General features: G+C 47.1%; 2 protein-coding genes across 3 annotated transcripts; one reads left to right on the top strand and one right to left on the bottom strand.

The window, feature by feature from the left end:
• The first annotated feature begins 2,464 nt into the window (after window positions 1-2,464).
• FKBP11 (FKBP prolyl isomerase 11) lies at window positions 2,465-5,960 on the top strand. 2 transcript variants are annotated; one of them, XM_027542726.1, is made up of 6 exons: window positions 2,467-2,714; window positions 2,886-2,951; window positions 3,322-3,409; window positions 3,726-3,759; window positions 4,103-4,173; window positions 5,722-5,960. In XM_027542726.1, exons 1-6 carry the CDS (start codon window positions 2,583-2,585, stop codon window positions 5,937-5,939), a joined length of 609 nt encoding a protein of 202 aa, XP_027398527.1. In that variant the 5' UTR covers window positions 2,467-2,582; the 3' UTR covers window positions 5,940-5,960. The 2 variants fall into 2 exon arrangements, with proteins under 2 accessions (XP_027398528.1, XP_027398527.1); XM_027542727.1 differs by lacking the exon at window positions 2,886-2,951 and having other exon boundaries at window positions 2,465-2,714.
• A 605-nt stretch (window positions 5,961-6,565) lies between these two features.
• Window positions 6,566-14,817, bottom strand: CCDC65 (coiled-coil domain containing 65). Its single transcript, XM_027542725.1, has 8 exons — window positions 14,487-14,817; window positions 13,569-13,736; window positions 10,324-10,493; window positions 9,309-9,447; window positions 8,267-8,464; window positions 7,851-8,069; window positions 7,079-7,231; window positions 6,566-6,968 (listed from the first exon to the last, which is right to left on the bottom strand). The coding sequence occupies exons 1-8, from the start codon at window positions 14,616-14,618 to the stop codon at window positions 6,651-6,653; spliced, it is 1,497 nt and encodes a 498-aa protein (XP_027398526.1). The 5' UTR covers window positions 14,619-14,817; the 3' UTR covers window positions 6,566-6,650.
• Window positions 14,818-15,086: the final 269 nt, after the last annotated feature.

The following is a 15,086-nucleotide window of genomic DNA, read 5'->3' as shown; positions in this document are numbered from 1 at the left end:
GTGCACAGAGATGGAAACAACGCAGGTTCATCTGACGCCAAGAGCATCATGATGCCAAGAGGATTTGATTCAATTTATATGTAAACATTTATTGAGCATCTAATGTGTCAGGCACCATACTAGGCAATGAGAATATAAAAATGGGAAAAGTGAAGTTCCTGTTTTTAAGGCTTTTATTTTAATGGAATCAAAGCAAAATTTGGAAAGGCAGATTAAGACCAGATAATGAAAGCTTTCAATTGGTATGTCAGGTTGTCTGAATTTAATTCACTGGGCAATGTGGAGCCACGCAGGCTTTTTAGTGGCCAGGTAGATAACATGACTGAAGCTGAACAGATAGCCGCAGTGTACAGAATGGGCTAGAGTAGAAAGAGGCTGAGGGCTTATTACTCTTTGTTGTTTTAACAAGATAGAGGTTGATTTCTACCTCAGTTAAAAGGTACCTGGTGTAGGCTTGGAATGGTGGCGCTGTAGTTATCACTGTTCTCGCATGTAGCTTATGTCCTCATGCTCACCTCATGGTCTGACATGGCTGCTAGAGTGTAGTTCATCTTGTCTACATTCCAGGCAACAGGAAGAAGGAAGGGAAGGAGACTGGGGGAGGAGGTGAGGCACTATGACACATTTCTTAGCTAAATTAGCTCCTTTTAAGCAGCCTCCCTGAAAGTCCAGGACAATATTATGTCTTATTGACCATCAGATTTGAAGGGAGACTTGGAAATAATAGTTTTGGGTTTTTTTTTTAATACAGTTTTTTTGTGTTTGGTTTTGTTTCCTTTTTAAAAAATTTGAGGTAGAATTTGCATACAGTGCACACATACAGTTTGATAAGCATATACCCATGTAACCCACATCCCTATCAAGATATAGAGTGTTCCATCACCCCTAGAAGGAGGCTTTAAAGAAAAAAAGATAACCCAAAAGAGGGACTTCCCTGGTGGTCCAGTGGTTAAGAATCTGCCTGCCAATTCGGGGGACACGGGTTAGATCCTTGGTCCAGGAAGATTCCACATGCTTCGGGGCAACTAAGCCCATGCACCACAACTAGTGAGCTTGTGCTTTAAGGGCTTTCAAGCTGCAGCTCCTGAAGCCCCAGCAGCCTAGAGCCTATGCCGCAAAATAAGAGAAACCACCGCAATGAGAAGGCTGCTCTCCACAACTAGAGAGTAGCCACTGCTCACTGCAACCAGAGAGAACACCCCAGCACAGCAATCCCAAAGAAAGAAAGAATGAAGGATTAATTAGGGTGGTAGCCATGGGAATGGAAAGAGAGCTGGAGAGGCTGTAGAGGGAGAATCCAGAGGAGACTGGTTGGATGTGGGGCAAGTGAGAGAAGAATCATAGAGAAGGCTGATAGCAGAACAAATAGAAACAGGACGCTGGGTGCAAAATCCAGATTGTTACAGGTGGGATGGAGGAGAAAGAGCAATGAGTATGGTAGTGTGTGTGTGGATTTGAGGTACTGATCAGACATCCAGGTGGAGGCCTGCAGTACACAAGTTGTGTCTAAAATTGGGAGGGCAGTCAGAGCTCATGGGCATCATGGACCGGAGAGATGTTAAGGAGGACAAGGCCTAAGAGGTGACCCCAAACAATGATGACTGTGAGCTCACTGATGGGCAGAATCCAGATACCTAAAGCCTAAGTGGGCAGTGAGGACTTGAATCATGCAGAAGGGGATTGGTAGGGTCACCTGAAATAATAGAAAAACTCCTAAAAACTGAAGTCCTTGCACAAACAAAAGGGGTGTATGTAGCTGCCCTTTTGACAGGTTTGTTGAAAAAGGAAATAAATGGTACTCTCAGAGGAAAAGACCAGGGATGCACCCCCTCCTTACCGTAAACAGCCCAGTGCTCTTTTCATCTAACGTCCCTAAGGGTGGGGTTATGGGACAGCACCCTGCCTCCTTTTGGGTATATGACCTCCAGGAATGCAAGCTGAAAGGCTGGATGTGGGAGAGGGCTGCCATCTTTGACAACTGCTGGGCTGGGGTGAGCCAGTCAGATCCTGCCAAGATAGGTGTGAGGAGACTTAAGAGGAAAGAGCAGGGAGCGAGGGGACTGGACTAGACTCAGGTAGTCCTAGGGTTGAATCCTGCCTCTGTCACCACCTAGCTAGTTAAATTAGTTTAACCTAGTTAGTTAAGCTAAACTAGCTAGTTTAACTTGAGTAAGTTAAAGTTACTTAACCCGAACACTCAGTTCCTCATCTGTGAAATAGAAACAATTATGTCTACCTTTCAAGGTGGTTTTGAGGATTACAGACAAGTGTCTGGAACACAATAGGTAATCGAAAATGTATGCTACGATGTGACTCAGCCCCTCGCTGTGGGACCCAACGAACGGCTAACCGACAGGTCGGAGTCTCACCCTCGGGATCTCAGAGGGCCGGGAGAGCTCCCGTGGCCTCCTCCCTGCAGGAGGTGGGGACTAGGTGGAGGAAGGGCTGCGGGAGGAGGAGCTGGCGCGTCGCGACCCGCCCCGTCCCATCCAGTCTGGCCTGGGCGCCGAAGGAACTGCGGTCCCAGCCCCTGTCATCCAGCGGCTTGTCTTGCGTGCCCAGAGCCTTGCCCGCACCCAGTTATGACTCTGCGCCCCTCACTTCTCCCGCTCCGACTGCTGCTGCTGCTGCTGCTGCTCAGGGGGGCGGTGTGTCAGGCGGAGGCTGGGTCCGAAACCGAAAGTCCCGTCCGGACCCTCCAAGTGGAGACTCTGGTGAGGAGGGGAGAATCCCGGGCAGGCGCTGTGGATGGAGGTCGGGCTCGGTTGCGGGGAAGGTCGGGGTCTAAAGGATCCTGGGAGCGGGGAGGAGGGAGTGCAAGCACCGAATTGGGGGTGCCGCGTCGAGGGGCAGGAACCTCCCTGACTCGTGTAGTGCGATCATAGGTGGAGCCCCCCGAGCCGTGTGCTGAGCCTGCTACCTTTGGAGACACGCTTCACATACACTACTCGGTGAGGGGCCTGGGGGGCAGCGGCGGGGCCCCGGGGGCGGCGCCCCGCTGAAACACGTCAGCTTTGGCTTGGACACGTGGCAAGCGGTCAGGGAGTAACTCCAGCTCTGGGGTCCTCCGGCACGTGGCGAGGGGGAGGGGCGTACCTCTTCCCTACCCTTTCCTCTTCCCTGCTCTTCCGCAGTGAAGTGAAGGGTGGAGGGATCTCCGAGAAGTGCCAGCCCTTTTGGGGCTTCCTGTTCCTTTCTGCCCGAAAGGGAACGTTAGACTGCAGCTGCTAGGGGTTGCGGGCCGAGGCCAGGTGTGTGCGCACCCTGCTGGGAGGGAGCGGTATAGGTGGGCGCTCTAGGTGCTCTCCCTCCCACCCCCAGGGCAGCCTGGTAGATGGACGCATCTTTGACACGTCTCTGACCAGAGACCCTCTGGTTATAGAACTTGGCCAAAAGCAGGTGATACCAGGTACGTGAGCTGCACTTCCCATTCCATTTCTTCCCAACCTAAGCCCATTCTTAGTTTCTTTAACCTCTCAGCTACCTTGGAAATGCCCTCCCCACCCCACCCCAACCCAACCCCCACCCCCACCCAGGGTTCTACCACTCACCTCCGGAGGTTCAAATCCCACTCCTAGTACTCCTCTTGCCGCATACCACATTGGAAGCCAGAGATTTCAGAAGTGGGGAGCTCAACTGAGGGTCATGGGGAATATTTGATCTTCCTCTCCCAGGATTTGGGGAATGTAGATAGCTTCCTATTCATTTGTGTCTTCTTCCTCAAGGTCTGGAGCAGAGCCTTCTAGACATGTGTGTGGGGTGAGTATCTGGGCAGGGGTGGGCTTGGGTGTACCCCTTCTGCATGGGTGGAGGCCGTCTCTGCTCCTAGAGGAGGCAGGAGAATGGGCTCTGGCTTCGTACTGGGTAGGCCCTGGTCTCTGGGCATGGAGGCTCTGGATGAAGCCTCAGGCTTTTTCTGGCTGGGGGTTCTGTTGGTGGAATTGAGACACCTTGGCCAGTCAACCTGTTTGGTGCTCAGGTGGGAAAGTTCTTGTTTTGAGTGTGAATATTCAGAGGGTCTTGTTGGTGGGACTTCAGATGGACTGAGGTGGTTGGCCCACCTGGTTCTACCCCTGGCTATGACTCACATTCCTTTCCTTAGAGAGAAGCGAAGGGTAATCATCCCTTCTCACCTGGCCTATGGAAAACGGGGATTTCCACCATCTATCCCAGGTAATCTGATGAGGCGGCTCTCTAGCTCTCGAGATACCCAGTCCCTGGGATTTCCCTGGCGATCCAGAGGTTAGGACTCTGTGCTTCCAACTCAGAGAGCATGGGTGTGAGCCCTGGTCGGGGAACTAAGATCCCACATGCCAGAGAGCAAAGCCACAAACAAACAAAAAAGAAACAGTCCCTAGGAGCTACAAGGAGCTATGCACTTTGAAGCCTGAGAAGGTCGAAACCCAGTTTGCTAAATGGTGTAGGACTGGCTGATGCCTCCTTCTGCAGGGCCTCCTTTTTCCTCCTCAGATCACCAGCAGGCACTAGAGACATATAACCTGTTAAAGCCACCTGGCTTGTCCTCTGGCAGCCGGCCACTTTCTAGGGAGGCAACCCTTGCTTGAGCCACACGAGTCTGCTGCCTGTGCCACCTCTCTGAGAGCTCTGGGCTGCTTTCCTGTGCTTTCCCTACAACTCCAGACTGTCATTTGTGCAGCCGGCATGGCTCCTCACCACATCTCCACAGTTCCTTTCAGCCTCCACTAGAGAAGAGCTGGTGAAAATGGTCACAGTCAAATAATTCAAAATAAAATAAAAACATTTAAAAGCCAAGCCTGGGGGCCTCCCTGGGGTTCTAGTTAACACTTCCCCTTCCAATGCTGGGGGTGTGAGTTCCATGTCTCTGGGCCAAAAAACCAAAACAAAACAGAAGCAATATTGTAACAAATTCAATAAAGACTTTAAAAATGGTCCACATAAAAAAAAAAACCCCAAAACTTAAAAAAAGCCAAGCCCTCACAGGTCACTGCTAATACCTATTTTTTAAGGCCTGAGCCTAAACAGATTTTCCGAGACGCAGATCTCTTGCTTTTGGTTATAAGAAATGTTCCATTAGCTAAAATGAGTTGTACTGGGATAAAAATTCTTATCCTAAGTTCTAGCTTAGAGGTAGACCCAGACAGAGGGTCAGGGGACTAAAGAGAAATTCTTTTACCCAAAGCTCTGTTGCCTCCTCATCTCCAGCACTGCTTGTTTACATTCTCCCCCATCTCACTCCTGTTCATTTCTCCATTCCGAACGTCTTAAACCACATCCTGCCTCTCTAGCCATGTTGAAACACCTGTTTTTTTCTTTTTTTAAAGAGTCACAGTGAGTGTGCTTACTGGTTGGTGACATTTTAAAAAGTCTAGTTTAAGTCCAATTAATTTCAGCCTTGCAAAGATTCTATCCATGTGGCTGTTTAGAGATACATAGTACAGAAGTTCTCTAACTTATAAATGGAGAACGGCCTGTACTTTTCACAAAGGTTCTCCTGTTGTGTCAAAGACCTGTCAGTGAAGACAAGCCACACTTGTATATTTGGGGTAAACATGACTATCACTCAATAGCCTCATAACCCTCCTCTGCCTCTTGCATTAAGAGAACTCAGCCCCACATTTAAATCTTGCCAACTTCACAGATGTTGCTGCGGTGTGGTCTGCCCTCCCTATTTGCATTCAGATTCTGAGCCCTGGATACAGTGCACAGGGATTCTAACCTTCACCTCCTCTCTGCCTCCAGCGGATGCAGAGCTGCATTTTGATGTGGAACTGATTGCACTGATCCGAGCCAACTACTGGCAGAAGCTGGTGAAGGGCATTTTGCCTCTGGTAGGCATGGCCATGGTGCCAGCCCTCCTGGGCCTCATTGGGTATCATCTATACAGAAAGGCCAGCAGTCCTAAAATCTCCAAAAAGAAGCTCAAGGAAGAGAAACGAAACAAGAGCAAAAAGAAATAATAAACAATTTTTTAAAAACTTTGCATTCTTCACCTGATACTTTCTGCGGCTGCCTATGTAAGTGGGAATGAGATAAAGGGCTGAGGAAAAAGGCATTCTTAGTTGGGTTCTGCTTGGCAGGGGGTGGTCGGAGGCTTTGGATCAGTTCTCCTGGCCTCCTCTTCCTATCCTAACTTACACCAAGGACCATAGGATCTCTGGGTACTGAAAGCATGGGTTTTGGCTCCCGTGGTGTCCCGACACCGAGGAGCAATACCTCACTGAGAAGTAAGCGTTGGGGAAGTTGCCTGGCTACTCTCTCTACTCCCTGTGCTTTGTGTGTGCCGGGTCGCTTCAGTCGTGGCAGACTCTTTGTGACCCCATGGACTGTAAGCCCCTAGGCTCCTCTGTCCATGGGGATTCTCCAGGCAAGAATACTGGAGTGGGTTGCTGTACCCTCCTCCAGGTGGTCTTCCCAACCCAGGGATCGAACCCGCATCTCTTACGTCTCTTGCATTGGCAGGTGTTTTTTTTTTTTTACCACTAGTGCCACCTGGGAAGCCCTCTCTACTCCCTAGGGCTGCTGTATGCCTAATATCCTCTAAGTAGACTGTTTAATCCAACATGGAAAAGATATAGAGACCTCATAAACTCCATGGTGATTTTTAATAGCAAAGTCCTTGGGTTTCTCAAAACATTCTCTGGGAATTGAAAAGAGGTTTTCCCCTTGTATCACAGGGTGTGGGAGACCACATGAGCGGCTTCAATGATGTTGTAAGTGGCTGGAGGTTTTTTGTCACCTGGCTGGGCTGTGGGCATGGGCAGGAGCTGGGGTAAGTTGCTGCGGTGATTGACGATGAAGAGTGGGTTGAGCTGGCTCAGCACTTCATCACTCACGGAGATGCCATCCAAGTACTGCCTGAGCATCTCCCGCAGCTTCTCATTGATTTCTAACAACTGAGCACGTCTGTGCCGAAGGCTCAGTTGCTCCAGTTTCACTTTGTTGTACCTTTTCCAGAAATTCTCCATCCCTTTGTAGTCCATTATCACCTGGGAGTGAGTTACAGGGAGAAGGTGTGTGGTAGGATCTGTCAGCAAGTGTAGCCCAGTGCTCTGTCACCCCAGCCTCAGGTGGTGGCCTTGGGCCCATGGAACCTTACCTTTCCAAGCTCTTCATTAAACTCCTCTAGGTCCATTGTCTCTATCTCTTCCTGCTCCTTGGGAGTCAACACCGATGAATAAAAAGGCAGCACTTTTTCTTCTTCTGTTTCAAATTTCCTACATATTTCAGCAAGTTTAAGAATCTTTTCACCCTGTTGGAAGCAAGCAGAAACCTTCTATTAGGAAAGGGATTGGGAAGGGGAAATAGTGGAGTTGGTTACCCTGCTTCAATCCAGGGAAGCTACTTAGCCAAATGGGATACAAAAGTAATACATCCAACACAAAGGGCTTACAAGCACTGTTCAGATATTTTATATTCTTCTAAAACCCATTCACTATTAACTCATTAAATTGAAGAGGTGAGAGGTGAGGGACTTCCTGGTGGTCCAGTGGCTAAGGATCTGCCTTCCAGTGCAGGGGACATGGGTTCCGCCCCTGGTTGGGGAACTAAGATCCCATATACCGTGGAACAACTAAGCCCGAGTGCCTCAACTAGAGAGCCCGTGTCCTGCAACCACTGAGCCTGTGCGCCAGAACTAGAGAGAAACTCGCATGCCACAACTAAGACCCAATGCAGCCCAGAAATAAAAGAAATAAATATTAAATAAATGAAATAATACGTGAAAGGCAAGGGAACATGAAATAAAATAGGTATTCCAAGTGTGCACTCAGGTAGGAAGCTGGGGGAAGCCCTCTGTTTTGCCAGCCCCTTTCACTCTGCAGGGAGCCAGGTTCCCTGGTTCTGTTCTGGCTACCCTCTCCCTTTGTTACCTTGTCAACAATCTCCCTCAGGGCCTTGAGGGTAGCACTGCTTTCCAGGGTGAGTTTGACTAAGTTCTCCTGTGCTATTCCCCGGGCCTGAGTCCTCTGGGCCTTAAGTTTTCGCAGTTGTACCAGGACCAACTCCTTGTCTTCACGAATGTCCTGATTCTGTTCTTCACTCTCACGGCTGTGCACCAGGATCTTGCCTTTAAAAATAATGATGGAATCCTAGAGGAACAGGGTAGATTAGAGGAAACACTTGACTACGTGAGGGTCTTCAGTAGAACAGATAGAAGGACTCTCTGGGGACTGAAATCAGAGCATACCATCTCTCCCCAAACAGTGATGAAGCCCAGGGGAAACGGGAAGAACAGGGGATAATGGAGCAGTTAAAGCAGTGAGTCGCCCAGGTGAGCTGCACTAACCTGTAGTTTCTGTATTTTTTTCATCTGTGCTTCAATCTCTCTGGAGCTTTTCTCGTCCTTAACCTTGAGAGTCTCGAAGGCAATCTTTCGATCCTCTGTAGCATCAGTGTAATTCTTGAGTGCATCCTGGAACCTTCTCCACAGATCTTCTACTATGTTCTCCAGTTGCAGTCTTAGAAAGTGCTTCTCTTCTAAATTCTGGGAAGTGATCCCCAAATAGCCAGTGTTTGGACTTAACCTATTAGCGCCCTTTCTCTGGCACCAACACCTCCCCCTCTTGAACTGTTTGTAGCACAGCATGGTGCAGAGGTTGCCAGTGAAAATGCCTACAAAGACCAGGCAGATGATATAAATAAGTGCTATGGGCTATGTGGGGCCGGTGGTGAATCCCGAAGGAAATGCCCCATTGGTGGGGGGTGGGGGCGGTGAGGGCACAGCTGCTCAGCTCCATGGGAACGTCCCCATTTGAAAATGTGGCCCACTGTTACCAGATCTTTAAATTGTTTAGGGGAAGTTGCAGTTTTGGATTTTCTTGTGAAATCTTCCAATTTTTAAATGTAGAAAGCTTATAAAAGTTTGTATGAAACATTATAGGCCAAAATGAAAACAAAGCACTCTACCCTCCAAACCCAGGTTTGCAGGCTGGCTAAGTTGGCAGCCTCCAAGGTGGTGGAAGCTCTTGAGGCCAAGTGGCAGGAGAACTGGACTTCCCCCCTGGCTTGATCACAGATCAGCAGCCTGACTTTGGCAGGTCATTAAAGTCCACTTTGGACCTTAATTTCTTCTTCTACAGATCACAGGGCTGAAGTGAGAGGATCTCCTTGATGTGTGTTAGCTCTAAAATGCATTTTCTTGGTATTTCAGATGGTCTTTCGTCCTCACCAATTTTCACAAGATTACAAAAAGCCGCAGGGGTCTACCTACAGTGGCAACAGGCATTTTATTGACTGTATTGGTTAAAGGGATCTCTTCTAGCTCTACTACCTTCAGAACTTTTTTCTCCCTTTTTCCCACCTCCTGCCCATCTGCTCTCCCTCGGTACCTTGTTTTTCAGATCGTCCCACATGCTCTGGAACTCCAGCTTGCTTTCATATTCAGAATCTATGTAGTTCTGCTCCATGGCCATGAAGACATCTTGTAGGTAGTGAATCTCTTTTTCATGTTGGTCAATAATTGTTTTCCTGTAGGAGATAAGATACTGTTCCTGCTCTGAGGCATAAAGCATAAGGACCAATAATGACAATGCAAAGCAGAATGTAATAAAACTATACGAATGGTACAAACTCGTAGGTACTGAAGAAGGATAGAAGGTACTGAAGAAGGATAGAAGGAGCGCAGGTTCTGTCCTTTGCCGGGCCAGAAAAAATGAATAATATTAGTTTGATTTTTGAATAGGAAATATACTCATATGATAAAAAAATAAAAAAGTACAAAATGTTGCAGTGAAAAGTCTCTTTCCCATCTGTATTGCTGATCCTGTTCCGGATGCCAATTTTCTTGCTGTTCACACTGTCCACACTGTTCGCTGAACCCAGGATAGGTAAGCCCAGAGCTAAGAGGTTGGAAGAAGACGCAGACACTATAGGAACTGTAGCCAGGTTTATTCTCTCCTGGCTGGCATGGCAGCCATAACACAGCCTCTCTTCTGGCTGACGCTGCACCCATAGACATAACATAACACAACACAACTGCACACAACCCTTCTGGGCTTTTCCAGGTGATGCTCATATAGGCACACCGCACAAAGGAGTCCGGAACCAACCGAGTACCTCCTGATGCGCATCCGCAGTGCTACAAGTGACCTCAGCAATCACATAATCATTGTTTACAGAACATGGGGCAGAGGGCATGAGACGGTAGGGCGAGAGGGCCTGAATGGTGCCATCTTGTTAATTTCCCCATACTATCGCTATCCTCCAGGTAGGTAGATGGGTAGGATTTTGATTGCTAAAAGTGGGTGGCTGCTTACAGGTAGCATCTTGACATAGGCTCTGGATACGGCCCTGGGCTCAACACCCTCCCCCCCCCCCCTCATAGCTCCTCTTAGGCCCCCACACCTTTCAGTCTCAAACTCCTTGGTTAGGGCCTCTAGCTCCATGTTGTAATTTTCCTCTAGGAGGTTGAGCCGGCATCTCTGCAGGGCCAAGAGCTGGTCGATGCTGTGCAGGTGGCTGCGCAGGGCGTGGGCGTGCTGCTCCTCGGCTTCCGACAGGTCCTTTGCTAAAGACTGGGTAGGAAACAGAGTTACCACTTTGGCTGAATGGCAGCTGGGTGAGAAAAAAATGTATTCAGCTAGCTAGTTCCTATTTTCCCTAGTACCTAAATGCCAATTCTTTGGCTCTGGGATCTCGGGTTGTCCCGCTTTGGAATGTAAGAAGCTAGTGCCGGTGGAGGGGCCCTGTGAAAGCATTCATTCCAGTCAACAGCCCCGCTGAGATCCCAGTGGACAGTCAGAATCAATGCCAGTCACCTTACACATGCAGCTCAGTCAAGCCCCCAAGTGTCATCTCACTGAAAACCGTGTGAGAGGTGCCAGGCGAGAACCTCCCTACTAAGCTAAGTCAACCTATAGAACCCGGAGAGAGAGTGAAATAAATTGTTGTTGTAAGTCGCTAATTTAAGGTGATTTGTGATGTAGCTATAATAGATAATGAGAAGACATCCACTGGCAAAAAAAAAAAAAAAAAAGCAACAGTGTGAACATCAATAAGGATAAGAATGGCAATGGGTTAAAAAATATCAAATGTGTTTGATTATGAGTTTATCAGGATACTTAAAAAAAAATCAATTCCCATTAGAGGATGCCAATTTTTTAAAAAAAAAACTGGTTTATAAAAGGGAAGAGAAAGAGTCAGGCATTTTTTATATAAATTATACCTCTGGGTAACTGAATGGTAAATGATAGTAAGTATCTCTTTATAGAAGTATTTGAACTAATAAATGAAAAAAGAATGATACTATTAGAAAATCAGCATTAAAAAAAAGAAAATCAGCATTTTGCAACCCACAATGAATTAATCAATAGCTTCTATGAAAGAACACAGCACCTGCAAGCTTCTAGTTGGAATTACCAAAACACAGGAAATACTGAGGACAAAGTAACATGTTAAACCACAATACAGAATACTATGCAGTTGTAAAACACAATGAGAAGCATGGGCTAATGTGGAATAGTCCCCAGGATATATTATTAAATGAAAAAGGCAAGAGGCAGAACACTATGTAATACTACCATCTGTGTAAAAAAAAGCTTTATTCATGCAACAAAAATTACCAGGAGGGGCACTGGGTGGTTGAAAGGCACCAGTGGGAGGGAACTTTTCTGTACATAACTTTTTTATCTTTTGAATTTTGAATAATGTGGGTGAACTACTTATTCAAAAAAGCAAAACAAATTAAAATGAATAAAGCAAAAAAGCCTTTACGAAATGTCCAGATGATCCACTCACTGTAAACTACCACATTGCTAGCTTTTACTTATATGTTTAGTATGGGGCTTCCCTGGTAGCTCAGACAATAAAGAATCTGCCTCTGATGCAGGAGACCCAGGTTCAATCCCTGGGTTGGGAAGATCCCCTGGAGTAGAGAATGGCAACCCATTCCACTATTCTTGCCTAGAGAATACCATGGACAGCGGGGCCTGGCGGGCTACAGCCCCGTCAGGGAGTTGCAAAGAATTTCGTGGGGTCGCAAAGAGTCAGACATGACTGAGCGACTTTAGTATGGATAAGATCTTATGAAATAGGTGCTGATAATCGGAGACTATTCACTCACTCAGCTAAGGTGTACTAAATCTGCTCTGTACCAGCACTGTGCTGGATACTGAGGATTCAGAGATGAAAAGACTTTCACTGTCTCCAAAGGAGTCTGAAGTCTTGCAGTAGAAAAGGTTATATAAACAGAAAATTACAAATAAATTCTGAGAAAACAAAAAAACAGGTGCAGATTAAATTCCCATTTTATAAAATTTGAAAAAATGTTACAGCACAACATGGAAAATGCTATGAGGTTGATGATTCCCCAGTGATAAGGGGATAGAAAAGACAGAGTGCACTGGGGAAGGCTTCATAGTAGAGATGTCATTTGTGTCACTCTTGGAGGAGGAGTAAGAATTTGCCAGGAAAAATGAGGAGATAAGGAAAAGAGAATTCCAGACAGAGGGAACAGCATGTGCAAAGCCACAGGAAAGAAGGCTGGCTCTATGAAAGGTACAGGTAGAGGCCAGATCATGAAAGGCTTTGCTGTTCCTTCTGTGGAGGAAGGGAGCCATTATTTATGGAGCCACTACGGAGATTTACACAGTGGAGTAACAGGAACAGATTTTTGTTTCAGAAAGATAATCCTGGTCATTGTGTAGACAATCAAACACTGGAAGATAAGAAGTTATTGCAATAGAGATAATACCCAGGTCTCAACTACTGCAGGATAGTGGGAAAGAGCAGGGTGTGACTTATTCAAGCAGAAGACTTACATAAGACTTAGTACCAGAAGTCAGGGATGGAGGCCAAAGCTAGAATGATTCCCAGATTCCCGGGTTGGGTGATGGTGAATGGCACCAGCCACCCAAACAGAGAGTATGAGGAAGACCAGATTGTGGAGTATGGGAAAGGGGACTGGAGAGAGGAGGAACTCATGAGTTCAGTTGTAAGAACAGTGCAACAAACACGAACAGATATTGAGGGATCCTAAATATAGGGACTTGACATTCAAGAGAAAAAAATCCCTTGCAGAAAAAGATGGTATGTACTCAACTCAAGAACCTCCCAAGGGCATAAAGTTAGCTGATTGAATTGGTTAGAGATCCAGAACCGCTCTTACGGATGGAGATCTTCACAACCTCATCCAGGGCCACTGAAGTTGAATCCAAGAGGCCACATGGAATTGGTTGCATAAAGCACTGGAGTGGGAATCAAGAAATCCATTCTATAGTCACAGCTCTCTCACTGACTAGCTGTGTGACCTTGGGCAAACTGCTTCTCTCTGGAACTAAGCCTTCTCACATTGAAATGAAAGTTTAGGACTAAGTTCAAGTCATTGGGTGATGTCTACTCTGCCTTTCAACTCTAATACTGTATAGTACTGGTTTGAGGCAGTAGATGATCAAGGAGAATGGCTCCTCTAACAGAAGGGGAGGGATGACAGCTCAGTATTCTATTTTTCACTTCAGTGAAATGAACGATAGCCTAGCAGCATCACAGCATGTGTCTTGGGAGCGCTTTAACATGAATTAATTCACTAGGCCCATTCTATTAAGAGATCAAAGGCAGTCATAATCAAGGGTTTCTTTGGGAAGAGAGCTTGCCTTGATGACACTGTCCTTGCAGTCCACCACTCGTTCAAATGTTTGGCTGAGGATCTCAATGTCCTTATGAAGCTCTCTTGTCTTGATTTCCCGAAGGACCGTTCTCCACTGTGTGTTAATCTTATTAAGGTTCAGAGCACTGTTGTGCTCCTCCTTGGCCAGCTTGTCCTGTGGGAAGGAATAAATATATCCCACCCCACATACACACCAGAGGTCAAACGGTGAGATGGTTAGATAGCATCACTGATTCAATGGACAAATGAATTTGAGCAAACTCTGGGAGATAATAGAGGACACAGGAGCCTGGAGTGCTACAGTCCATGGGGTTGCAAAGAATCAGATATGACTTAGCCACTGAACAACAACAACAACTCCAGAGGTCAGGGCTAAAAGCCCTGATACAGTACAACAAACAAGATCAAACTTAGTTTGTCAACTAACATCTTACCCTTTGTCTTTTCTGAGGGACCCGATGGCTAACATTCAGGAGTTTTTACTCTTGTTTTGGGAGGGTCTTAAGTAAGACAGGATCTGCCCAGTGGCATTTTAGGGAGGGCTATGGTGAGTTTCCTTCTGGATGGAGGCATCAGAGCAGGACATTGTTTGTAATGGCTCATCTCGAGGGAGAATATCAGACTTTCAGATGGCTCAGACAGATGATAGCACCTACTATCCCAGTTCTGGGGCTCAGTAGTGATTGTCCAGCTCTATGCCATCTCCCTACCTCCATGCTTCACAGAGAACTGCTCCTTCCCCCATACAATATTGCTGAAATCTAAGTCTATCTGGGTCTTAAGATTTCCAGGGGGAGGGGAGGCTACCATGAAAATGAGGCTGCCACAAAGACAGGGTCAAGGCGACAGGACCAGGGCAGGGGGTGGGTGGGGTTGGGCAGAGAGTAATGCAAAAACCCATCACCTTCAAGAACTGGTTCAGGAGCCTCTCTTTCTTCTTGGCCATCTCCTCCTCTGCCAGCAACTTCTGCTGAAACAGAAGCAGCTGCTCCTCATCCGACAACGGCACCTTGGCTTTTTTCCCTTTCTTAGACATAGCTGAATCTAGACGAGGATCCTCCACCTGCCACGGCCAGCATTAAAAGGGTAGGAGGAAAACGTCCCCAGAAAAGAGCCTTCTGGGACTGCCCCTGCAAGGGAATGTGACCTTAGATCTCAGACCTCAGGCTAGAGAAAACTTGGGAGAGCGGTGTGGCAGGGTTCCCAAGCCAAAGGACGCTTCTCCGTCTCCTAGCAACGGAGATCTCACTAAGATGGCGCTGTAGCAGCTAAGAGAAGGCGCCCCGTCTTGGAGCGCCCTCTGCTCGCTGGAGGACCTCAGTCAGTTTCTGAGAGAGGGTCGTTTCCTCCTCAATGAATATTCTAAAAATCTTTTGGGGGTATTATTTTTCAGTAATGGCCATATGTTAAAATATATGTAATAACTAACTTTTGAGAGATATGGAGAAACAGGAATCTTCACAAACTGTTGGTGGCAAAGGTAAAATGGTAGAGCCATTTTGGC

The sequence above is a fragment of the Bos indicus x Bos taurus genome, chromosome 5 (assembly GCF_003369695.1).
Source record: "Bos indicus x Bos taurus breed Angus x Brahman F1 hybrid chromosome 5, Bos_hybrid_MaternalHap_v2.0, whole genome shotgun sequence".
Taxonomy (NCBI): Eukaryota; Metazoa; Chordata; class Mammalia; order Artiodactyla; family Bovidae; genus Bos; species Bos indicus x Bos taurus.
The sequence above is the reverse complement of the archived record's forward strand: the minus strand, read 5'-3'. Positions and strand labels throughout refer to the sequence as shown.

Excerpts from the sequence above, each read along its gene's own strand:
- FKBP11 (XM_027542726.1), top strand. The coding sequence starts at position 2,583 with ATGACTCTGCGCCCCTCACTTCTCCCGCTCCGACTGCTGCTGCTGCTG. Across the intron at positions 3,760-4,102 it reads CTTCTAGACATGTGTGTGGG|AGAGAAGCGAAGGGTAATCA; the intron begins GTGAGTATCTGG and ends TCCTTTCCTTAG. Across the intron at positions 4,174-5,721 it reads ATTTCCACCATCTATCCCAG|CGGATGCAGAGCTGCATTTT; the intron begins GTAATCTGATGA and ends CTCTGCCTCCAG.
- CCDC65 (XM_027542725.1), bottom strand. The coding sequence starts at position 14,618 with ATGTCTAAGAAAGGGAAAAAAGCCAAGGTGCCGTTGTCGGATGAGGAG. Across the intron at positions 7,232-7,850 it reads TGAGGGAGATTGTTGACAAG|GGTGAAAAGATTCTTAAACT; the intron begins GTAACAAAGGGA and ends TGCTTCCAACAG. Across the intron at positions 6,969-7,078 it reads TTAATGAAGAGCTTGGAAAG|GTGATAATGGACTACAAAGG; the intron begins GTAAGGTTCCAT and ends ACTCACTCCCAG.